Source organism: Silurus meridionalis, chromosome 8 (assembly GCF_014805685.1).
Source record: "Silurus meridionalis isolate SWU-2019-XX chromosome 8, ASM1480568v1, whole genome shotgun sequence".
Taxonomy (NCBI): domain Eukaryota; kingdom Metazoa; phylum Chordata; class Actinopteri; order Siluriformes; family Siluridae; genus Silurus; species Silurus meridionalis.
Window position 1 is genome coordinate 22990296 of NC_060891.1, and position 27184 is coordinate 23017479.

Consider the following 27184-nt stretch of genomic DNA (forward strand, 5'->3'; position numbering starts at 1 on the left):
TTCTTTGACATCTTGATATAGCCGTTTATCACCCCAGCTAAGACCCCAGCTGTTTAAAAAAAAAAAAAAAAGGAAAAAAAAGAAATATCTTATATAATTAATGTAGCCCACTACTTTTATTAAATTTGATTGTATTTAATGATTTTAAACTAATTTTGTTATTTGTAAATAAAAACAGTTATTTTAATACAGCCTACATTCCATCTTTAAATGCAATTTACATAGTGGAAGTTACAATTAAAAAGCCATGTTGTTGTTTTTACCTATTCTTGACCAACCTTGACCACCACAGTTGTTCGAAGTGGTTGTTAGCAAGAAACTGTAGCAACAAAGTAGATGATTAAAGTTGTTTAGAAAACTTCCTGCATGGTCAGAAACACAAAAGATTTAGTTTCAGGGGTCCTATACGTGTCTTGGCTGATCCACCTGAACAGTGGGATTCAGCGGATCAGGCGGATCAGAGGGATTTGTGAGTGGGATTAATGAGTCCACGGATTCGGAAAATTCTAAGAATTCGGCGAGTGCCCTCTAGTGGAATTCCATGGGGAAAGCAAGCAGAATCCCTACTGACTCAATTGACTCAAAGGACTCATAAGGCTTGGATTCGTTCACTAAGTGATTCAGACAAAAGGATTTGATTCGTAAACGAAATCGGATTTCTCTTTCTCTAGTAGAGGGCAATACGAATGTTTATTTCTTACATGCCAATAAAGCAAAGAGAGAGAGAACGTGTGTGTGTGAGAGAGAGAGAACGTGTGTGTGTGTGTGTGTGTGTGAGAGAGAGAGAGAGAGAGAGAGAGAGAGAGAGAGAACGTGTGTGTGTGTGTGTGTGTGAGAGAGAGAGAGAGAGAGGAGAGAGAGAGAGAGAGAGAACGTGTGTGTGTGTGTGTGTGTGTGTGAGAAAGAGAGAGAGAGAGAGAGAGAGAGAGAGAGAGAGAGAGAGAGAGAGAGAGAGAGAGATCACGTGACCTGCCAGTATTAATTGACAGCTGCGCCGGTGCGCGCGTGGCCAGCAGGTCGGGTGGACAGCAGGAGAAGAAAAAAGGAAGAAGATCGAAATACACTCGAGGGTTTAAAAGAAAAGAAAACCGCGAGAACAAAATAAAGAAAAAACTGTCCCTTTGAGCAAAAAAATAAAATAAAGACGTGAGCGCGCGCGCGGCCCCGGAGGAGAACGACATGATTGAGATGGAGAACTCGGTACCGTACGATAACGGCTTCTATCAGGAAGAGTACATGTTGCAGGAGGATGAGTGGGACAGAGACCTTCTGCTGGACCCGGCCTGGGAGAAACAACAGCGCAAGGTCACACACACACACACACGCGCGCGCGTATCCACAATGAAAATCTGGTTTAAAACAAACAAAAAAAAAATCATCATTGAGAAATATGAAACGACATGTTCCATATATTTCATGTTTAATAGTCATAATTATGCATTTCAGCATTTCAGCTTACATATACAAATACACGATGTTGATTCATGTGCACTGTTTTGCACAACAAAAAGAAAGAAAAAAATCTCTAAAAAGAATTTGCTGTGTTTTGAGAATCTGGTCTGTTTAAGCACGAGATCAACTCGGAGCAGATCATGAAGTTTTGCTTGAACTGATCTTTGTGAAGTCTGTATTAGTGGATACTAAGAAAATTGTGCAAAAATTCCACGTAGTCATTTTCATATATTTATTGATTGAAAAAAGTGTGCATCTATGTTTAAGTGGATAATTTCAGACACTGAAATGTCAGTTCAACACTCCTTCATTAAAGCCCAGGACGAATGTCATTGTTTCGCAGTTTAGCATGACCTTTAGTTCCTAGAATACCCTTGAAGGAGTGTTTCAGTCAAAATGACATTAAACAAAACATCCCAAAAGTTATTACATAATTCAACACAATCTTTTTAATTAAGACACTTTAAGAACAGAAGAGAGAGAGAGAGAGAGAGAGAGAGACGCTTGGATAAACTGTTAACCTAAAAATAGATGAAATGTTGTGATGTCATTCTTTATTAAATGCAAATTTAAAAAAAGCATTTCAGTCCAAAATAAATGTACAACTGTATGCTTAGTCTCTGCTTCTATTTTTCCAAATACACACTCTTGGAAGAGTACTTCAGAATTCCTTGAAAGTTTCTAAACTATACTTTTAGTAGTTGCTGGCAGATTTCTTTTCAGCCTGAAACAACTCTCCTGTTTAAATAATGTTCAATAATAGGGCAATTTTTACTTTTAAGACTACAAGTCAAGTCGATTTCTAAATCGCTTTTCACAACGGACATTGTCTCAAAGCAGCTTTACAGAATTTACAGAACAAGCAGGTACTGCACAGGTAAGTTAGAACTTTGTGAACTACATCCCAAGAAAGCTCACTATTTATCTCTATTTTGTTTTATAAACTTTTGAAAAGGTTATATTGTGCACTGTATCATCACCTCTAATGTACATATCCACCTTTAGTCATTTAATTTTTTTTTCAAGATGTAGCTATGACTTTTTTTTTAGCTTTTGTTTTAACAACAGTCAGTTGTTAATTAAAAAAAAACAAAAAACTGTTTCGCACTGCATGCAAAATGACAGACAAGAGACTCTGAGACACTGAACAATTCATCACATGGGATTGATGGTTTAAAGGATGACGTTCAGGATGCAATCGCATAGTATCACATAGTAGATGCATAATATCACTGTTGACACACAGAGCTGCTGCTGCTACTATTTGATACACAGTGCAACCTCGATACACGCGGGGGTTACGTTCTATGACCCGTCGCGAGTAACAAAATATGGCGAGGTTTTGACTCTCTCCTTTTGATGGGTCCTTTTTCAAGGAGAATTGTACATGTACTGTACTGTAAACTCAACAAACATTGTGAATTACTTGTCCTAAATGTTTTATTTTCTACTTTATATGAATAATAGAGTAATAACATAGATTTTCAAACATTTTTATGTCATTTTTAAGTACAACTATCGAGGTTGCGAGTGTCAAGTTCGCGAGTATCGAGGTTTCACTGTATATAAAAATGCGTGTGCTTCTGGAGATTTGTGCCCATTGTATCCATAAGGGTGTTAGAAAAGTCAGGTACCGATGTAGGTGAGCTAACGAGGCCTGGGGTGCAGTCAGCATTCCAATTCATCCCATAGGTGTTCAATAGGGTTGAGGTCAGCGCTCTATAACAGGCCACTCAAGATTGTCCACCCCTCAAACCAAAGTAAACCATCTGTTCATGACACTAACAGAGGCATTGTGATGTTGAAACAGGTTTGGGTTTCCTACTTTACATGATGGGGAAAATTGAATGGAATGGAAATGTCAGGACTTCCATTCCTTCTTTTAGTGAGTAAAAATTACTAGCTATATAGTTGTTATAATGCAGAAAACCACCCAATCCTGCATCATCGCTAACAATAGCGGCACTTGGACAGCCTGAGAGGCTCGGTATGTGCTTGCTGTCGACAGATGGCTTCTGACACATGATGACGTGCTCAGGATTAGCGAGGATGCTGAGGCTAATTTTAACCTCCAGGACCAAAAGGCTGTATGTGGTTTAATCCGATGTCCTTGACATGGAATTCCTTTGTTTGGAACAATAGCTGAGTAGCTGTGAAGTGGCGGGGCATTGCTATAACTAGGACATCTATTCATCTTTAGCACACAAACTCTCCATACATTCTCCTCTTCTAATTACAGCACACTTTGATAAAAATTCTTGATTCTGATTGAGCAAAAGGCGTTGGTTTTCTATAACAGTAGCTCTGATTGCTGTTTGAACTGAATTCAAGGCACATCACAAGTTTATACATTGTTCCTTTACACTTTAGGATGTGCTGTTATTGTAACCAGCCAATCATAAACTAGCATTTTCCATTGTATAATTCAATACTTGTCCATCACACCACACCACACCACACCACATCGTTCACTCTCCAGCAAACTGACACGCACTCTCCCCACGGATGAATGAAATTCTTTCCCATCCAATCCTAGTCTTTGGGTCACGGCCAGCTTCCACATCTTCATGCCCATCCCACGTACTCGAATCCATCGCTCTCTCTCTTATCACAGCATACCCTGCCAACAAGCTAATTTTACCACCTTACCTCGGCAAGAATGCGCTCTGGACTGCACCGTTAAAGCTTTGATCTTTGTGATGACAACACTAGGTTCAGTCCTGCTTTTAATGGCTTAAAGCTGGGCTCAGTTATGATTCGGGTTACAATCTTACTCTCTCTCAAACACCATTTCCTTTGTTCAGTTTTGTTTATTTCTAAGGATGTTGATTTTAATGTGCATGGGTAACTAGGTTAATTAAAGCATACTGTATTAGATAATATCATTTAGACCTTATTTGATTATACATATTAGAACAACTAAAGACCTTATGTCACTGAATATCATAAAAAAAAGTGTGTCTACATGACTTTGTTTTGTCATTTACATTTACAGTATTTTGATGCCCTTATCGAGAGTAAGTTACAGCTATCTCAGTTATACAGCTGAGCAATTGAGGGATAAGGGCAGTGCCCAGCAGTGGCAGCTTAGTGGTGCTGGGATTTAAACCCATGTATACAAATTAAGTTATAAAAGCTTGTATTAGCATAGACTGATATTCATAAGACAATTTTATGTATAAATGTTCAGGTTGTAGGCGTGTAAAACTTTTTCTAATATTTTATGACATGACTGTGACATGTAGCAAGTGAGGAAAGGTCACTAACTCAACTTATGCCTTATTTAGAGCAGTCCAAGACCAGGCAACATCAATAAGTCAAGACAAAATACGAGTCTAAAAACCTGAACAAATGTGTTAGCTAGAAAACAAAGGTCAGACGTATTGACTTTGTGACCATATTATGACAGCACAGGATATAAATAGACTAAACTTACCATCAACTAAACACACAACAGGTGAAAACAATAGAATAGAGCAACTAACCAATGACAGGTCAGGGATAGAGACAGTACTACAACAGAATAAAGGCATGGGAACATAGGCAAAAGCATGTGACATTAAAGCAGGATTCGCACACTGGTAATAGCACTAGGAATTTGCGACAGTTGGTTAGTGTGTGATGCCAGAAACCGGTAACTATAATCTATGAGTTGTTCTATTACTTAGTAGCTGCTAAACAAATGAAAATCTAAGGAATGGTGCTAAGACTACAAATCTGTTTTGTTTAAAAGTAGATTGTTGTTAAAAACCACATATGTAAAAAACTTAAAATGTATAATTATATATATATATATATATATATATATATATATATATATATATATATATAAAATACACATACTGTATATAGTATTGTTTTATACTGTACACTATAATACTGTTTCCTCCAAAGATCATGTTGTGAAAGGAGCTAGTTCAACCATAATGCTATCTCTACTAAAACAGATATAAGAATTTGAATATAAGAATACTGTGTCCCAAATTATAGTACTCTATGCTAAAATTAGTAGGTCCCTGGTCTTTAGCAACTTCTCTTTTTTGTAAAAGACAAAGCAAACCTGGAATTGTGCTAGTCTAAGTGGTTCAGGAAGAGGTATGTCTTCACCTGTTGCATGAAGATAGACAGTGACTCTGCTGTTGGGACATCTGGGGGAAGTTCATTCTACCACCTCGGTGCCAGAACAGAGAAGAGCCTTGAGGTATACCTACCTCTTACCCTGAGAGAAGGTGGTACCAGTCGAGCAGCACTAAATGATCTCAGACAGTGTAGTACAGTGAAAGAAGTGATGAGGTCTCTGAGGTAAGGGGCTGCTGGTCTATTTTTCGATTCATAGGCAAGTACCAGTATTGCATCTGATGCGTGAAAGAGGCCAGTGGAGGGAGCGTAGCAGTGAAGTGGTGTGAATGAACTTGGGCAGGTTGAACACAAGTCCCGCAGCTACGTTTTGGATCATTTGCAGTGGACGAATAGTGTTTAGAGGCAGACGTGCCAGCAGAAAGTTGCAGTAGTCCAGTCTCGAAATGAGAAGAGACTGAACAAGCACCTGAGCAGCCTGTGTGGACAGAAATGGGCAAATCCTTCTGATGTTGTAGAGAAGGAACCGGCAAGAACGGGTCACATTAGCAACATGTGAGGAAAAGGAGAGTTGATTGTTCATAGTTATCCCATGGTTGTGAGTGGTGGCTGAAGGGAAGAGAGTTATATAGAGATTAATAAAAAGTTATTCTGAGATCCTGACCTGGAGATTAATTACCTGGGATGACCAGCAGTTCGGTTTTGCTGGGGTTGAGATTTAGTCGATGAGCACTCATCCACAAAGAAATGACTGCCAGGCATTCCGGGATTTGAGTGGAATCTGTGTTATCTGAGAGAAGGAAGAATATGAGTTGAGTGTCATTAGCATAGCACAGGTAAGAAAACCCATGTGAGGATATGACTTGATCAAGATAGTGAGTATAGGGGGAGAAAAGGAGAGGACCATGTATTGAGCCTTGTGGGACACCAGTGGGGAGTCTGTGTGGAGCAGATGTGGTCCCCCTCCAAGTTACCTGGTATGAGCTGCCTTCCAGGTAGGAAACATTACCATGCTTCTCCGCAGATACCGAGGCTCCTGAGGGTAGACAAGAGACTTATGGTTGACTCTGTCAAATGCTGCTGAAAGGACAAGAAGGATGAGTACAGATGACAGCTTGGCTGATCAAGCAGCATGTAGTTTTTCAGAGACAACCAAAAGAGCTGTGGAATGTGTTGCTTTGTAGGCTGACTGGTTTGGGTCTTGGACTTTGTACTGTGATAGATAGACAGAAATAATGTGTTCAGGTTAAAAACAATGTGTTCCAGAGTCTTAGAAAGAAAAGAGAGAAGTGATACCGATCTGTAGTTGTAGTTTCAAAATAGGAATAGGAATACGAAATAGGAATAACCCTCGCTCGCTTAAAGGTAGTTGGCACATGACTAGATAAGGACCTGTTGATTATCGTGGAGATAAACGGTAGGAGGTCTTGTGAGAGGGTCTATTATGGGACACATTTTAGAGAGATGTCAGTGGAATGTGGAGTAATAAATCCGTGCCAATTCCATGCCTTTGGTACCATACAAAATTCTAATTGACTCATTAACGAGTAAAACTTGATATTTACCAAGTTTGACTGATTTTAGAATGAAGAATTACAGTTTAAACCACTTTCTATCTTTTCACACAATAAAAGTTATCATAAACTATCTAAGTTTAATTAAAGAAAAAGGTGTATCCATGGCCAAATGTATGTGGACACCTGACCATTTAAAAAGCAATTGATCGGAAATTGGTTCCTATCCTTCACTGTTATAATAACCTCCTGCACTCTTCCATGTAAGTTGTTATAGCTCTGGGTTACTGATCCAAAGGTCAGGGGTTTAAGCCCCAGTATCTTCAAGCTAAAACTCTTGGACCCTTGAGCTAGGCCCTTAACCCTCTGTGCTCCAGGGGCACTATATCATGGCTGACCCTGCACTCTGACCCAGACTTCCTTATATCACTTGTATATGTGAAGAAAGAATTTTACTGTGCTGTAAAGGACATGTGACAAGTATAAAGACCTTTTCACCTTTAAGAGCCTTAGTGAGATTAAGCAGATGCAGAGTTCTAGACTTTAGTCAGTGTTCCAGTTTATCCCAAAGGTGTTCAGTGTGAAGATAGAGGCTCTGTAAACGACACTCGAGTTCTTTCATTGCAACCTTTACACACTGTCTTCATCAATCTTGTTTTGTGTACAGCTGCATTGTCATGCTGGAACTGAATTTTGGTCTCTAAGTCAGTGGTCTCCAAGTGGTAGCTTGTGGGTGCTGTATGAATGGTGTAAACTGTGTATGAATTTAGTGGAGTATCTGATGACAACTAAAAAAAAAAATACAAAAACTTAAAAATACATTTTATTCAGTTTACATTGTTAAGGCCTTGACATTGTTAATTTTGGACTTACAGTTATCTCTGGCTCTGCACAATCTATTCACATACGATTGAGTATGTGTGTGTGTGTGTGTGTGTGTGTGTGTGTGTGTGTGTGTGTGTGTGTGTGTGTGGCCCAGGGATAAGTATTCGGAGATCATAGTGTATGAATACCAAACATGAACCCCATCTATACATGACAAGGCTTCTACAGTATCTAAGTGAGGAGAAGGTCAGATATTACTGGAGATCAGTTCAGGTCAGAGAGATGGACTTGTTCCTGGAATTGCTCAAAGAAATCCCAGGCATCATGTCAGAGGAAAGTCTGAGGGTGATTTATGGTGTGTGATCCTCCACCCGGCAGGTGTGTGACTCACAGAGATGATGGCGTTGGCTAAACCGTAATCTTATACCTTAGGAGTAACACATTCACCCAGACAACCTTTGGAATATAGCAAGCAATATAGCATTTGTTGTTTCAAGTATTTAAACGTAAAGATGTTGATTTCTCCATTCTAATTCCACAGAATGACTTGATTTTCTATAAAAACATTCACGGAAGGAGTCTCAAATGTAGACTTTTAACTTACAGAGAAATCAGTGTTTTGGTAACCTGCAAAAGCTTGTTTTGTTAACTTTATAAGAAAGTTAAAAAAAAGTCTGGTGAAGGAAATGACTGTTTATAACCCATAAGAACCTTTTAGAGGTTCATCCCAATGGTCAACCAAAGAATCTATAAGTGTTATTGATACATAGTCTGAAATTTGCATGCGTGTATGTGTGTGTGTCCCTTAGACGTTCACTGCGTGGTGTAACTCCCACCTGCGAAAGGCTGGTACACAGATCGAGAACATCGAGGAGGACTTCAGGAATGGCCTCAAACTCATGCTCCTGCTTGAAGTTATCTCAGGTATACTGTATATTCACATGCACATATACAAAAAAAAATATCATTCCCAGTCACCCTCTTATCAATTTGCTATATTTTTTCTTTTCTGTTACAGGTGAGAGATTACCCAAACCTGACAGAGGGAAAATGCGATTTCACAAAATCGCCAACGTCAACAAAGCTCTCGAGTACATCACCAGCAAAGGAGTCAAGCTCGTGTCCATCGGAGCAGAAGGTGCGTCTTCATCAATCAAAATCAGTGTTCAATGATCTGATTTTTTTTTTAGTATCTCAGAGCTCACCCGTTGACTTCCTTTCTTTCCACCTCCCTTTTTCTTCACAGTGTCTGGCACAATATTAGTTGTAGCTGTTTTGATAATACAATATAGGTAGATAACATACATATTATACAGTGTATGATTCGTTGTATTTGACTTTTCACACAACTCTAGCTCATTTGTCGACACACTGACTGTATATTGATGTGCTGTGTGTGCAGAAATCGTGGACGGGAACGTGAAGATGACTCTTGGAATGATCTGGACCATCATCTTGAGATTCGCCATTCAGGACATCTCCGTAGAAGGTACAAATAATAATAATAAGAATATTTGTAATAATGAAATAATCTATTTCCTACGTAGTTAGACTGTACCATAAACTAATGTGAAATAGGAGACATGGATTATATCAAATATTCAGAACTAAATTGTATATTGTTTACTACACACAATATTATACACACAAGTGAACTCTAAGGCCAGCTTTCTTTTTACCACACATGACACACTGCTGTTTGCGAGCGTGTGTTGAAAGTGCGGTGTTAGTGTTTGTGTTATAAAGTGTGCTATAATATGATCTGGTGCAATTCACCAGCAGACTGAACCATTGTTTAATGTTCAGTAAATTTTTTTTACTACAAAGAAAACTCAAGGGACAAAAACATGAATGATGGATCGACAATCAGTCAACAATGAGAGAAACAGCAGATACAAATGGCTTTGTGAAACTGCAGTGTTCTGATGAAAACAAAGGATCAGCTGCAGTTAATTTGTAGCTTGGTAATTGTAAGTGGGAACTGTAGTCTGTGGCAGCCGTGTTTGGGAGTCGTGATGGTTGTTGGGAAGTTCGGAAATGACTAGAGAGAAGGTCATGAGTTTCCAGGCAAGTTGAAACGGCTGGGCAAGTTAAAACAGTCTGGAGTCTAGTTGGTCAGAAGTTTTCATGTAACAGCACAGGTGGGCAGTCTGCATTAATAGATCTGAAAATAAACATTAATTTGGAGATATTAATTTAACGTAAAGCACTTTGGAACAATCCCATTGCTTGCATATTCAGGAATAAGGAGTTTACTGTAGGGCAAGCTGCATTTATTCACTCACTTATTTACTGAGACAGGAAGAGGGTAAAAGTGAGGGAGATATCCGATTTACTATAACAATGAAAAGAGAGAAAAGAGAGATGCTGGTGAAGGTAGGATTGTCTTTTTACGGATGTAACTAAGAATGGAAACTAACTTCCAAAAAAAATGAATTAGTATATAAAAAAATGTAATGTAATGTAAATTGTTATCTTCAGGGCATATCAGTGCTGACATCAGTGTTTAGCGGTGCACTTGGTTACAACGGCCATGTCCTGAATTAGACTCTGATTTCATTGTGGAAAAAGATGAGTGGTTAATTTATTTTGGGGAGTTCTAATACATGTAAGTGCACACTTAGTCAAGCATTAAAGAGAAACCAGATTGTAAATACCTTCATGCTTTTTGATCTGATGTTATAAAATCAGGCTGAAACACAAGAGTGTACTTCAGGATAGCTGTAATGTATGTGTTAGTAAATTAAGTAGTAGGTACAAAGCACATCTTTCCTTCAGCAGAAATGTAAGCTTATATAATGTATAGAGGATAAACCATTTCCCTTTTTTTATGTGTAATGAGTTGGTTTAGATGTATATCTAGATTGATTTTAACCCTTTGCTCATGTACTGGATTATTTTTTTAAACTTATATAAGTGAGAAATAAGGTAAAGTTGAATAAGTTACATTTTTAACATTTGCCTGATGCCTTTATGCAGCGTTACTTTGAGGTCTTTGTGAGTAAATACATGCTAATGCTGGTTTATTTTTTTTTTTATTAGGACATAAGCTAAGATTCACATCAGTCTAAAGGTCTTATGAGAAATTTGAATAGTACTTCTGTAAGAGGTAGGTCTTTAGACATCATTTGAAGGCTGCAAGTGACTCAAGCAGAATTTTCTTCCAACATCTTGGTACCAGAACATAGAAGTGTCTTGACGCATGTCTTCTTTGTACCCTGAGAGATGTTGAGACCAGTCGAGCATTGTTTAAACTTGTAGGCAATGTGATTCAGTGCAGGTGAGACAAGTGCTGGTCTGTTTTTGGTTGATGCTTGCCGGCAAAGTGTTTATCTGATGCGAGTAGTTTCAAAAAGCCAGGGCAAGGAGCAAAGCAAGGGGGTGAACCTACTGTAGGAAGGTTGAAAACAACTCCTACATAAAAGTGGTTATATATTTGTTAAGGTCAAGAAAGAAAACACAGATGGTTCGACACTGTTTGCTCATGAGCAATGGCGACTGGATTCCTTTGTCACTTCGGGAAACAGAGGCTGTCTGGTTTGCTTTGTGTTATTTAAGGAATGCGAGTGTGAGGAGATTGACAGGCGTAAGTGGCGCTATCAGGGTGCTAACTTGGGAACTCTGATGTAAGAGAGCTCTGTCAACATTATCTTTTAATTTCAATAGCAAACGAAAGACAGGATCAGAATGTCAATGTGGAAGATTAAACATTAAAACGTTTATTTTCTGCTTAAAATTCAATTTTTAATCGTTCTTATACCAATCACCTTCATTTTGTCTGTTATTGAGACCTTCACAAATTTGTTTTCAAAGTCTGCTCTTAGAGGATGAATGTTAAATTATTTTTACAGTTGTTTTCCATTAGCAAAACTGTAGTTCTGTTTTTAAAATGCGATATTGCTTTAAAAAATTAAAATCACTGATTTACGGTTATGCAATAGTTCTAACGTGATATCGTTTCTATGGTAACAATAAGCTGTGATAATAAAAAAGCCTAACAATAAACTCTTTCAAAATTGAATTTTTGTTTATGGAATGACTAAATGGAAGTCTGTAGTTTTTATTTTTTTTGTCATTAATTTTGAGAAAGAAGAAAAGCAGTGTTCATGTCTGCTATATTGTAAGAGAAAACAGTAAAACTAACTTGTAACTATGCATTTAAAATTAAAATGGAAATATTGTAATTGTTGGAAAACAGATTTTTAAAAGGGAATAACTTAATAAGGTATGTAGTAAAATTATACACACCATAAGAGATTTTTTTTTCTCTTATAACAATCTTATAACAATCTGTTTTTTTTCCAAACAGCGTGAATAATACATTGTGACTGGCTGAAAGAAAGGTGTGAGATCAGAATATTTAACAGGCAGGTAGTTTGTGTTCAGTCTAATGAGCAGTAATATACAGTTAGAGTTCCATATAGAGTAAAACAGCTATTGCAAACATTCCCTAATGGCCTTGTAGGGTTTTGTTTGGCATTGAAATTATATAGTAAATATTAGGCATAAGATGAAGTTGATGAACAGGACAGGAAAATGTTTAAATGAGAAATATAACAAAAAATGCTACAAGAAGTTAACACCAACAGCTTTATTATTAGTAGAGCACAATCTCTCTCTCTCTCTCTCTCTCTCTCTCTCTCTCTCTCTCTCTCTCTCGCTCTCTCTCTCTCTCTCTCTATCTCTCTCTCTCTCTCTCTCTCTCTCTCTCTCTCTCTCTCTCTCTCTCTCAAATAACTATTCTAAATAATTATAATTTTATGGCACCACTTTATCTCTCTGTATTAGTAGAGCACAATCCTAGATGTTAGGACCCATACATATATATTATTATTTTATTCATTGAGCACAGCAAACATCAATGGCCATTGTAACTTGTTAATAGTACATGTCCATATTATCATTCAGATAATCCATGTAAGGCGTAACGCCTTACATGGATTATCTGAATGATAATATGGACATGGAAAACGATTTCCATTTGAATGCACTCCGCTTCACTCCAGGCCCTTGTTTATCTCAGTGTCACGCAGTAAAAGTGTATAAAGCACACATAGTCCTTGACAATACCATTTTATGTGAATACATTAGCTACATAGCTGGCTTATTAACTGACTAACTGGCTGATTCATGTAGCATTCTGCTCCTTGTGCACTGGGTTTTAGGGCATTTTTTTTTTTACTTTAGAGGCTTTTCCTTGTTACATATATACTATAGCACAGTTAAAATCTTTCTTTACATATACCAGCTCATTAGAAAGCTGGGATCAGAGCACATGGTCAGCCATGATGCAGCACCCCTGGAGCGAAGAGGGTTAAGGGCTTTGCTTAACAGTGGCAGCTTGGCAATACTGGGGTTTGAACCCTAATCTTTCCAAACAAAGTCAGAGACCCAACATCAAGTTCAGAAACCTACATGCTTACATTTTCTTTCAGAAACCTCAGCTAAAGAAGGCCTGCTCTTGTGGTGTCAGAGGAAGACAGCTCCATACAGGAATGTTAACATACAGAACTTTCATGTCAGGTGAGTCAAATAATGCTGTACATAAATTCATAAGAGCAGAGTGAGAACACCAGTCACAAGGTTTTGAACACACATTCATAAACAGAACAGTGGCAATTAAAAAAAAGAACAATTGTTCCATATTTAGGCATGCTATGTCTATTGTCCTTTTTTCCATTTAGATACACTATATGGACAAACGTTTGCAGACAACACAAGTCATATTTGCTTTTTGAACAATTCATTTTACATTTAGTTCCCAATTGCTCTTATAATACCCTCTTATTCTTCTGGGAAGACGTTTCACTTGCTTATGGATTGTAGTTGTGGAGATTTGTGCTCATTCAGCCATAATCAAAATCAGGTACTGATGTTGGGTGAGTGATCTGATTCATCCCAAAGGTGTTCAATAGGGTTATGGTTAAAGCTCTATAGAAAGCTGCTCATGATCTTCCACTCCAACCCATAAAAACCATATTTCATGGAACTGGCTTTGAGTACAGAGGTATTGACATGCTGGAGCAGGTTTGGGTCTCATAGTCCAAGTGAAGGAAAAAGATTAATGCTACAACATACAAAAACATTATGTACAATTGTGTGGAAGAACCACATATGGCTTCAAAAGTCAATTGTTAATACTTTTGTCCATATACTGTATTTTTATTTTGAAGTTCACATAATTAGATCTAATTGATAAACTCCACATAGTCTATTGTAACAGCTGTATTTTTAGATGCTAAACAGAAATACTATTGCATAACAGTGACTTTAGAGTTATGCTAAAGATATTAAATTTAAATTGAAGCTTTTTGAACTTTTCAACCTGAACATGACCTAAACATTATAATCAAGTTAATTAAATAAGCCGAAGTGAATTATTAGTCCAGAAATATTTTTTGGTAACTTTGGTGATCTTCTGAACTTTTAATCATCATGGTGAAGCTGGAAGGATGGCCTGGCATTCTGCGCCCTCATCCACAGGCACAGGCCCGACCTCATCGACTACGCCAAGCTCAACAAGGTGTCCTGTGTGCAATCCCCCCGTGCTAACCTTTAACTCCTAATATTAACTGATTTGATCTCACTGGAATGGTTTGAAATGGTCACACTAATGTAGGCGTGCCAATAATAATTTATGTCATCATGATACATTACAATGCAAAACCTTTTTGAGAGAATGTCAATAGGACTAACCACACATACTGATTTTCTTTTTCCACCTGTACTGTGGTGTACAGTAGGTTCTGAAAATTTTCACACTTATTTTTTGTTAATATACTGAAACTAAACTTTGGCTAGCTTTTGATTAGCAGCGAACAAAGTTTATTGCTACTTTATTTTCTGGACACAATAGAGAGACTCCAAGTTTTCCAGCCCCAGAATAGCTGCAGGAATTTAGCCGACAGATGCCTTTTGATAAACTGCCAGTGTTGCTGACGGACTCAGTGTTATGGTCATCCGGTTCAAATAAAGAGTTCACAGGGAACGTTCTTCTGGTGCTATTTTAGTCCCTTTGTGTCAGGGGGAATCGCTTCAGAGACTAGAGGACCGTGTCATTGAATCTATTGTTACAAACACAGCATACAAATATTAAAAATCCTCTTAATACAACAGGATGTAACTATGTAGTGAATGAGTGCAGCACTGTACAGTGATCAACAAAAAAAATCAACATTGAAATATAAATAGTAAAAAAATCTATGAAAGTTGAAAATATAATTCCATTTCGGAAATAGAAGCATAAACTTATGTAGCTGCAGAGATTGCAGAAGTACGCATCAGTGCACACATCCTTCGCTCAAATAGATGTACAGATACTCAGGTTATAATGAGAAGAAAAAATATTGATCATGTCAATGCATAGATTAAAGAAACGAGCCTAGTTTGAAATTGTAAGAAGTAGAACGTACAGATATTTTTGTAAAAAATCTAATGAGTGAAAGTAAAAAGATGTCTAAAGAATAAATAGTGAAGTACGGATACCAGAAAAAAATCTACTTAAGTACAGTAATGAAGTATTTGTACTTCATTACTTCCCATCACTGTGTAGCTGCAGGTGGAAAGAAAGTAATTCATAGATGAAATCTTAATTGTCTTATAGTGAATATTAAACAAATACTGTATCCATATGTTGAAAAGTCGCAATTAGCAAAGTACAGAACAGTTTCTAATCTGTATTTGCCAAGAGTGCTTACCCCTACCCCCGAACCTTCTGTTAATCAGCATGCTTTTTAGCAAGGTTTTAGCTAGCAAATACAAAGTTACAGGCTACACAGCAATTGCAAGATGATGTAAACCCACTGAAATTATTAGCTACAAAATAGCTTGCTAAGACAGTTACGGGCTATGTAGAAATGACTAGATAACGTACACTGCAGTGGGGTACTTTCTGATTGCTAGCTAATATAAACGCACTGTAATGGACTAGATATCAATAGCTATCTAAGGCTGACACAAAGCTACGGGTTACATAGCCATAGCTAGCTAATGTTAATGTACAGTAATAGCAATAGCTAGCTAATAATTTTATTTTGAGTAGCAAAAGCTAGCTAACAATGTAATGAACTAGATAGAAATACTGTAGCTAACTAATACAGACACAATTACAGACATAATAGCTAGCTAATGTAAATACACTCAATGATTGAACAGGGATTGCTAGCTAATATACACACAGTTATGGGTTATGTAGCATTAGTGTGCATTATAGCAGTATGCTAATGTTAGACGCTCTACAGTGCGTTTGAGTGGTCAAGGACTTTATTAAATTTTGAAGTCAAAGGTTTTATTTAGACAAACCAGAGCATTCAGTTCAGACTTCAGTAAAAGGGAACACACACACACACACACACACACACACACACACACACACACACACACACACACAGCTGTTACACTTGGCTCCAGGTAAAACTATGGTCAGGGTAATCCTCGGCTTTTTGTCCCAGGCTCAGTGGTCTTGTAAAGTGCCATCAGAAAGGTCCCAGTGAATCTGCTGTAGTCATTTACCAGTATAAAGGGAACAATAGACACACAGACACACACACACACACACAGGTACCTCAGATATCTGATCTGACTCATGCACACATGAGGGATCAGTTGTCCACTGTTCGGAATCCATCTGAGAATAGAAAAGCAGTTTTGGGACTTGAGACATGAGCAGCTGAGGAGTTCAAGCAGAAAAAAACTCATGGTATAATGTTAAAAAGTAAATACGCTCCTCAAATGTGCTGCGTTTTATTCATTCAGGTTGCAATTGGTGCTTTAGAAGACTCTTGAAGGATACATTACAGAGTCATTCAGACAAAAAAGGATTTTTTTTTAGATGTAGTTCTTCAGATTCAGTAGTTCTGTTTAGCAAGCTTACTATTCAGATAGGACACAGCATGATTTCCCACTTGAAACACTTGACTTCAAAATATAGCAGTCTCGAATAGCGCTTCCTGGATTTCAGTGTGTGTGTGTGTGTGTGTGTGTGTGTGTGTGTGTGTGTGTGTGTGTGTGTGTGTGTGTGTGTGTGTGTGTGAAATAGTTTTAGTTCTATGATAAGACCATTTGCTAAAACACCCAATTAATGCACTTATACAATAATAGATAGACATATAAATAGATAAATAGACAGATAGATTATATGGGCAGAGGTTTTGGGACACCTGACTGCTCCAGCCAGACTGTACTGTATGTGGTTCACAGACTGTATGTGGCTGTTATACAAAGTTGGAGGCACACAAAAGTATAGGAGGGCTTAGATTGTGGGAGCATTAACTTGTCCATATTAACTAGGAGACCCAAACCTGTTCCAGCATGACAATTCCCCTTTGCACAAAGAGTTGGAGTAGAAGATCTTGAGTGACCTGATATTGAGCTCTGACCTCAACCTCTGGGATGAATTTTAACTCTACCTGCACACCAGGCAACAACCAGTATTTCAGAGCTAACAGATTATGACTCTCAGACTTTTGCCTATATAGGATGGATGGATGAATGAATGGATGAATGAATGGATGGATGGATGGATGGATGGATGGATGGATGGATGGATGGATAGATGGATGGATGGATGGATGGATGGATGGATGGATAGATAGATTAATGGATGACAGACAGACAGACTATTATTATTATTAGTACTAGTAGCAGTAGTAGTAGTAGTAGATTATTATTATTTTAAATGCAATATTTGTCCGATTCAGTGCATGTTACAAACTTTTTAACACTTTTTAATTAACCCCTAGAGCATATTAGCCATGTTTAAATCGTAAACTCAATATTTTACATTCAATTGACAACCAAAAAATTAAATTATTTGACAGATATACTCCAATGTCTGTTGAATCAAACATTTTCCTGAAGAATCTGACTGATACACACTACTCACTGAATGTATATGTACATGTTTGCCTTGTACAGGATGATCCTCTGGGGAATCTTAATTTGGCTTTTGACGTGGCAGAGAAATACCTGGATATTCCTAAAATGCTGGATGCAGAGGGTGAGGATGACCTGTGTGTGCTTTAACAGTGCCAGATGTTTTTGGCAAACAATGATGAGACTGTACAAAGTCTCAAGATCATGTGGTTTCAAGTTTATTACTCTTTTAGGGATTAATCAATAAATTAGAGATGTCAATATCTGAAAAATCAGTTTTGTGTAATTTAATGAATGATAAATCCCTTGTTTTTCTTCCTTTCTGCTTCTCTCCTCTAGACATTGTGAACACCCCAAAACCGGATGAGAGAGCCATAATGACTTATGTGTCGTGTTTCTACCATGCTTTTGCTGGAGCTGAACAGGTAGAATGTTTAAATGTGAATGCAACATGGGTGATTCAATGATTAAAATAATATTTTTTTTCATCTATCTTTCTATTTATCCACCAAACCATCCTTCTACCTATCTAACCATTCATTTACAATGTTTTCGTGTTTGTGTGCAGGCTGAGACGGCTGCTAACCGGATCTGTAAAATTTTGGGGGTGAATCAGGAGAACGAAAAACTGATGGAGGATTATGAAAGACTGGCCAGTGAGGTAAACACACACACACACACACACACACACACACACACACACACACACACACACTCACACAAACACAGAAACATACACACACGCAAACATACACACACAAACATACACACATACATATATGCATACACATATACATATCTGCATACACATATACACACACAGTACCTGCAACTCTAATCTGTGCCTCTTCTCTTCTCTTCTCTTTTCTTCTCTTCTCTTCTCTTCTCATCTCTTCTCTTCTTTGCTCTGCTCTGCTCTGCTTTGCTTTGCTTTGCTTGCTTTCTTTTCTCTTCTCTTTGCTCTTCTGATCTTTTCTCTTCTTCTCCTCAGTTGTTGGAGTGGATTAGGCGTACAACCCCGTGGCTGGAGAACCGCATGACTGAGAAGTCCGTGGCTCTGATGCAGCGTAAGCTGGAGGATTTCCGTGATTACCGTCGCCTTCACAAGCCTCCCAAAGTACAGGAGAAATGTCAGCTGGAGATCAACTTCAACACACTGCAGACCAAACTGCGCATCAGCAACCGACCTGCCTTCATGCCCTCTGAGGGGAAGATGGTGTCGGTGAGAGGGACACACTCACATCATTAGAAAGGGTTTATAACGCAACACGTAGGAGTTCTCAAATCTGATCCGAAGCATACACCATAACATAAAGCATACAGAAAACATTTACTCATTGATATGATAGTTAACAGTAACAGAAAAAATCTGCCAAGTGCCGTAAATAAAAATATTTTATTTTTCTTCACAAATATAATAAGATTCTTGTGCCATGTTGTCACTGTTTGAAAGAAGGTGCTGTTTTAAGATGTTTGTCACCAACCTCGCTCATGGAGAGATCTTATTTTACACCTCATCCAAACATTTTAGTGTTGAAGATGTGTACTATCTAGAAGGCTGATGGACCTTGATGGACCACATTGTAACCTTTTATTTGGTCATGAGTTCTGGTGAGCAAAATGTGATTCTCAGCGCCATTGTGATTATTATTGTGACCAGTGACAGCTGCAGAAAAAGCTACTAACAGAAGACTGGAACAAAATGGTGCAGCTCTCATAGGACAGCGAAACATAAACGAAACATGCAGAAACAGACAGAAATCTCATAACTCACTTTAAGTGAATTCGTATTCTGCCAGAGTTTACATACGCCTCATGCTGATGTGAATTGTGATGTAAATAGACAGTTTTGTTATATGCAGGATTTTCATCTCTCACGATAAACACATTATCCAATCTTTTGTCATCTGGATAACTCACTGCATGGATGTTTAAAGTTTAGATGCTCCTAAGATGAATGTTGAAGATTCAGACAGATGTTTGGGTGTGTATAGGACATAGCAAGTGCCTGGCAGGGTCTGGAGCAGGCAGAGAAAGGCTATGAGGAGTGGCTGCTGACTGAAATACGCAAACTCTTGCGAGTCGATCACCTTGCTGAGAAATTTCGCCAGAAAGCCACCACCCATGAGACCTGGGCCTCAGGTGATTGTTTTGGAAAAATCTTCAAAATCGAACTAATACATAAATATTTTATTCAGATAGATAGCATCCATACACTTGAATTGTATGATTGTGTGTAACAGGTAAGGAGGAGCTCTTGATTCAGAAAGACTATGAATCTGCTTCACTAATGGAAGTTCGAGCTATGCTGAGGAAGCACGAAGCGTTCGAGAGCGATCTCTCAGCTCACCAGGACAGAGTGGAGCAGATCGCTGCCATTGCACAGGAACTCAAGTACGACTTTAGACCACTAACTTCTGTTAAAAACTTATAACATCTGGACAGATTTGTGCAAATAAAGAATGTAGAATGTAGAATGAAGTAAATGTGGCTTTGGTCTACTTTAATTAAAATTTTCTTTCATTGAAAATAACAGAGGCACAAACTGCCACTAACAGACTGAAGACTGTGGCAATACTTTTATCTTTAGCGGAAATAAACACATGCAGCATTTCATTTTCCATAATTATTAAAAAAATGTTTCTCAGCAATACTTCTAAAGGAGCTAAGGGGCAGCGTTTTGTTAAATCCTGCATCATACACAAAGAAAATAAATGTAAAGTAATTTTGGATTTGACCTACGCAGAAAATGGCAGATGTGATTGAAATCATGGGGTTAAAATTTAAAATCATGAAATGTAAACCCTGCAAATGCAACATAAGCCTTCCAAAGCAGATTTTTGTGCTGACTGATTATCGATTCCAGTCAGAGGTGTTGATGGGATGAGAAGCTCTACCCAAATGTTCTGGCTTAAATCATGTATTATCAATTCGGTTTCCAGGCAAAAAAAATAATAATATGACCCTGCTTCCATACGATAAATATCTTCATTCTTCTGTATGATGCACATTCACATATATTTCACCCAAAATAACTTCCAATGTTACACACTGTGTGCCACTTCTAGCATATTTTACCTCATGCTATCTCCTGCTAAGATAGCATGAGCCTGGGTGTGTTTCCAAAAGTAATGTGTGTGTGTTTGTGTGTGTGTGTGTGACAGACAGACAGACAGAGAACGTGATAATGATACCAACATTCTCCCCCTCCATTACATAGCTAAAGGTTTAGTTCACCTTGTAGCTTTTCTCGCTAATCTGCTTGACCTCGTACAGTACATCGAAGCAGAAAGCTGCAGCTTGTCAGTTACGATTGTTTCAGGAACAGCGCATGTCCTTTACAACACGAGCCCCTGAGTGTGACTTTATAAGGCTTTACTTATGCACATTGCTCATCTTCTCTTAGATGTGAAACTCTGTAAGGGGCACGAGTACACTGATGTTATGATGAGTTCTGTGAGGAGAATAACATATATATGCATGTGTATTTATCCAACTTTTATGAAAGGAGTCTCTTAATTTAGATATTAAGTTGAATGTTTCATGATATTCTTTGGACTTTTGATGGTAACAAACTGTACTTTTTTCATTTTCCTTAAACGTTTTATAAACAAACAGAAAAAGCTTGTGCGGGAACAATTGTTTGTAGATTAAAAATCAATAAAAGAATTTGTATTTTAAAAAGAAAAAAGAAAAATATATATATATATATATATATATATATATATATATATATATATATATATATATATATATATATATATATATATATATATATAATTTAGGAGTGTAAATCCAATTCCATTCCTCAGGATTCTTTTTTTTTACATTGTTACATTTAATCTTTTTTTTCCTCTTTATATCCTTCATGTTGTGTATCATCAGCACACTAGAGCATTGCTAATGTTTTTCCTAAAACAAGCATTAATGCATCTCTGAGATTTTAGTCAAATTTTGTATTTTTTTGAGGTTTTCATTGTTTTTATTTTTGCTCACTGTGTGTGTGTGTGTGTGTGTGTGTGTGTGTGTGTGTGTGTGTCAGTGAGTTGGACTATCATGATGTAGCAGCAGTGAATCAGAGATGTCAGAGTATCTGTGATGTCTGGGACAAGCTAGGGACTCTGACCCAGAAACGCAGAGAGGCGCTGGAGGTATGGTGTTTATGTGTCTGTGTTTATTTTTCTTTTATAACCAACAGAATTTAATGTTTGGAAAAATATACTGAATAGTGCATGTGTGTGTGTGTGTGTGTGTGTGTGTGTGTGTGTGTGTGTGTGTGTGTGCGTTCAGAGGACTGAGAAGCTTCTAGAGACAGTGGAGCAGCTGTTCCTAGAGTATGCAAAGAGATCCGCTCCCTTCAACAACTGGATGGAGGGAGCCATGGAGGACCTACAGGACATGTTCATAGTACACACTATTGAGGAAGTCCAGGTGTGTGCACACATGTACAGTGAATTCAGCATTTATTTATATACATATAAATACACACATAAAAATGCATATAAATTGTAATGTTTTAAATATGAGTGTGTGTGTGTGTGTGTGTGTGTGTGTAGACTCTCATCACAGCCCATGAACAATTTAAAGCCACTCTCCCAGAAGCAGATGCAGAGCGACAGGCCATCCTTGGCATTCAACAGGAAGTGCAGAAGATCTTCAATAGTTACGGTATCCGTGGTGACCTCACCAACCCCTACAGCACCATCAGCACCGAGGAGATCATGAGCAAGTGGGACAAGGTTTGGCACAAAACCACATGCACACACACACACTGCTAAATATTAGGGCACTCCTATTAGATATATTTAAATGTGTGTGTTGTGCGGGTGTGCTTTTGGGTGTAGGTGAAGAAGTTGGTTCCTCAGAGAGATAGTGCTCTGCAGGAGGAACTAGCACGACAGCATGCTAACGAGAGACTCCGCCGCCAGTTTGCTGCCCAAGCTAACATCATCGGCCCCTGGATACAAAGCCGGGTGGAGGTACTGCATTTAGTGCATTATGACAAACTTTTACATACAAATGCAAAAAGAGACTAAATAAGAAGCTAAATCACATTCACAAGCAGCTGAAGCTGAAGATGATAGAGTTAAAAAAAGGTATTTTGATGCTATTGAAAATGATGTGAATTGTAGCTTTTTGAATATTCTGAGGTCTGAATCAGGAAAAAAGAGGAAACTTTAAATAAATATATAATATAGATAAAAATTCAAGCTAAACTTAATAGTTTTTTCAGTATATTTTATATATAATATGTATTTTGGTATTATTTTTAAACTGTATTTTCAAATTTGCTCATTTCTAATATTTTATTTATTGCAGATTAAATGCTAATAATTAATTATAACTCATTAAATTAATAAAAGTATCTAATTCAGAGCATTTGCAGCATTGATAGAATTTTGAAGAAGATCATGAGATGAGTCTTTGTGTGTGTATTGTGTGTATTGACTAATAGGAGATTGGCCGATGCTCCCTGGAACTGGGAGGAACTTTGGAGGATCAGATGACACAGTTAAAGCAATGCGAGCATGTGATCGTCAGCTATAAACACAACATCGATAAACTGGAGGGAGACCACCAGCTCATTCAAGAGTCTCTCATATTTGACAACAAACACACCAATTACACTATGGAGGTATACATACACACATGCACACAAAGCTATTAAAAACATCGGCAAAACCATCATTAGTAAGTAATGTGCCAGTCAAATCATATCAAATGTCCTGATTAAAAAATATATTTTAACTATATAAACTTTAACTATATCAAACTTTTTTCTTATTGAAAGTTCTTTTATTTATTTGTAAAAAAAAATGTTTTCCCTCTTTGCCTTCAGCATATCCGTGTTGGTTGGGAGCTGCTCTTGACCACCATCGCTCGCACCATTAATGAGATTGAGACTCAGATTCTGACCCGTGATGCCAAAGGCATCAGCCAGGAGCAAATGAGCGAGTTCCGATCCTCCTTCAAACATTTTGATCGGGTATGGTACTTAGATCAGTCTTTAATTATAATACATTCACTGAACACTAAAGCTAATCCTCTGTTACTGTACTCAGATCAGTCTTTAATTATAATACATTCACTAAACACTAAAGCTAATCCTCTGTTACTGTACTCAGATCAGTCTTTAATTATAATATATACACCAAACATTAAAGCTAATTCTCTGTTACTGTACCCAGACCAGTCTTTAATCTATTTGTAAACATTAACACCTGCACCAAAGAGCCGTCACGAATGCGGGCCTCCAAGGCGGAATTATCATGTTAACTAACTATCATCTAATTCTTTGTTATTGTACCCAGATCAGTCTTTGTATATAACACATACATTAAACACTTCAGCACATTCCTTGATACTGTTCTAGGATCAGTCTTTAGTTACTATACATTCATGAAACGAAAAATAGCATAGTACTGGCCTCAGATCAGTCTTTAATTCTAATACATACACTGAAAACAATAGCTAATACTCTGATACTGTACTCAGATCAGGTCATTTATTCATGTCCACTTCAGACTGGTATTAATCACGGATCAGTTAATTATTATGCCTTCACTGAATATTTCAGCTAATGACTTCTTTACAGTTCTCAGACCAGGTTTTAAGTGTTCAATTGAGGTACAGCTTCAATTAACTTCCTGTTATATTTTTTCAGATCAGTAAACATTTACCCACACTCTACGGTGGCCGAGAAGTGCAAAACACATTAACAAATCGAAAAACAAATTAACAAATTAGAAAACACGAACAAATCCGAAAACAAAATAACAAATGCAAAAAACTAAATAACAAATGCAAAAACAAATTAACAAATCTGAATACACAACAACAATTCAGACAAACTGAGAAAAGTAGGTATAGTTTGTGAATGGAACGAGATATCTGTCATTCAAGATATACAGGAAGTATAAAATCTTTGTTTGTTGTACATGTGTAAAGTTCTCTGTTTACTTTAAACTATTTTTTATTTCGATTATTGCACATTTAAATATAAGAAAATAACAAAAGTAAACATTGGCAAGATTTTTTGTTTCCTTTTTTGTTTGTCTGTCATTTCTCTTACTATTAACTTTGACATTGCAGAAGAAGAATGGTGCGATGGACACTGACGATTTTAGGGCCTGTCTCATTTCAATGGGCTATGACCTGGTAGGCATGACCCAATCAAAACAGTCATAATTTCAACAATATCCATTGTTGTGTTTCACATTCATGTATATATAAAGCTATATGTAAAATCATCTATAACAACTGAATAATAAGATGAATTTCCTGAAGAGCTGTAGTGTATATTAAATAAGCTGAATTACAATTTACTATTTTGGACACGGGTTGATTGCTTCTTCGTGTGTGTTTCAGGGAGAGGTGGAGTTTGCACGAATAATGCTGCTGGTTGACCCGAATGGTACCGGAGTGGTAACCTTCCAGTCCTTCATCGACTTTATGACCAGGGAGACTGGAGACACGGACACAGCAGATCAGGTGGTCGCATCCTTCAGGATCCTTGCTGCAGACAAGGTGAGAGTGAGTGTGTGTGGGTATCTATAATCATGGTTCTGAGTGTATTTACACATTAAAAAGACGAACTCTTGATCAGTTTCAGATCATGTCAAACCACAATATACACTGTATTGACAAATGTTTGTGGACACCTGACTAAAGGATTCATATGTGCTTTATGAACACCCTATTCCACAGTTCCTAATTGCTGTTATAATAACATCCACTCTTCTGGGAAGATACTAGACTGGATTGTGGGTGTGGACATTCGTGCTCATATACAGTAGCCTCAAGGGCAGTCCGTGTTTCAATTCTGTAAAGGAGAAGTTTGTTCTGAAGGGTTGATCTCAAAGCTTAATATTTTGCCACTCAAGATCTTCCACTCCAACCCATGTAAAGCATATGTTTTTGGAGCTGGCTTTGTGCACAGGGGCATGTTAAAACCTAGTTCAAATAAAGGGAAAATTTTATGTTTCCACATCCAGAACCAAAATTGGAGGCACATTGTATTGGAAGTACCAAATATGTTTGGAAATGTCAGGTGTCCCAATATCTTTTCTATATTGTGTATATTTAATGTGTGTGTACAATATATGTGAGAATATATGTATAACTAAGATAATACACAGTGTATATACAAATAATCTAAAGACACATAATGTCTCCTCCAATTGAATGTCTCCTCCAGCCATATATCCTGATAGACGAGTTAAGACGAGAGCTTCCTCATGACCAGGCTGAGTACTGCATCTCCAGGATGCCATCTTACACTGGACCCGGCTCTGTGCCGGGAGCTCTGGACTACAGCGCCTTCTCCACCGCTCTCTACGGCGAGAGCGACCTTTAAAATAATTCTCTCATACACACACACACACACACACACACACACACACACACACACACACACACACACACACACACATGATCTTTGAAGGTAAACAGCACCAATGCCATTAAATAAGGATAAATATTATTATATTTGTAAAGAGATTGAGCTGGAATCTTTACCTGAATTTGGTATTTGACACATTATTAAGGACACATAATTTTGGGGATTAAAAGAAAAATTTAATAATCCTTTATAGCCATTGGTGGAAATATTGACCACAGTAATACATGTTTGGAATTTACCACACATACACTGCTATAGATCTAAGTTACATTTGTCTTTGTTTTGTCAAAGTGTGTGTATGTGGTTCTCTTTCATCTGATTTCCAATAACATCTTAAACGCAAGCATCACCTTTATACAGCTTTGAGAGTAGGCATGTGTGTGTGGTTTACATGGGATTACAAAGTATAAATTTTTCATTTTATTTTTCATAAAGTATAAAAATCAAACATGACTAACATTAAAAATGGTCTTTTTGAAGCACATTTGTAACCAGAAGGCCAATAACATCACACTATACTGTTGCATTATGAAGAATCATTATGAAGAATTGAACTCCATATTGTCAGTGTGAAATAAAATAAAACTTTAAAGAGTGATGCTCTCGCTTGGTTTGATTTCTACATCAGTGGATTTGAGGTCAGTGCATTCTATTGAAATTGAAATCGAACATCAATTACAAATTTCACTCACAGACGTCATTTCATTGCTCTTTTTGCTGCACAAGGAAATAAACAAAGCAAGGAGCCATATAGTGGTTTTTTTTTGTCACTTACGGATACAATATATAGACAAAAGTATTGGGACACCTGTTTTCTCCAACCATATGTGATTCTCAATCTGTTACCATGTTGGAGGCACACAATTGTATAGGATTGCCTTGGATGTGGTCGAATGAAATGTTCCCTTTATTTAAACTAGGAGCCCCAAACCTGTTCCAACATGACAATGTTCCTGTACACAAAGACAGCTCTATGAAGATATGGTTAACATGGGTTGGAGTGGAAGATCTTGAGTGGCCTTCATCTCTGAATTCATCTCTA

At 37.5% G+C, this 27184-nt stretch overlaps 1 protein-coding gene across 1 annotated transcript; it reads left to right on the forward strand.

Annotated features, from left to right (window-relative positions):
• The first annotated feature begins 1080 nt into the window (after positions 1 to 1080).
• Positions 1081 to 26740, forward strand: actn2b (actinin, alpha 2b). Its single transcript, XM_046855635.1, has 21 exons — positions 1081 to 1305; positions 8678 to 8792; positions 8887 to 9006; positions 9271 to 9357; positions 13304 to 13391; positions 14313 to 14391; positions 17784 to 17865; positions 18081 to 18166; positions 18310 to 18402; positions 18733 to 18963; positions 19736 to 19883; positions 19985 to 20135; positions 21784 to 21892; positions 22032 to 22172; positions 22298 to 22480; positions 22586 to 22720; positions 23197 to 23376; positions 23581 to 23727; positions 24834 to 24899; positions 25110 to 25268; positions 25939 to 26740. The coding sequence occupies exons 1-21, from the start codon at positions 1180 to 1182 to the stop codon at positions 26095 to 26097; spliced, it is 2685 nt and encodes an 894-aa protein (XP_046711591.1). The 5' UTR covers positions 1081 to 1179; the 3' UTR covers positions 26098 to 26740.
• Positions 26741 to 27184: the final 444 nt, after the last annotated feature.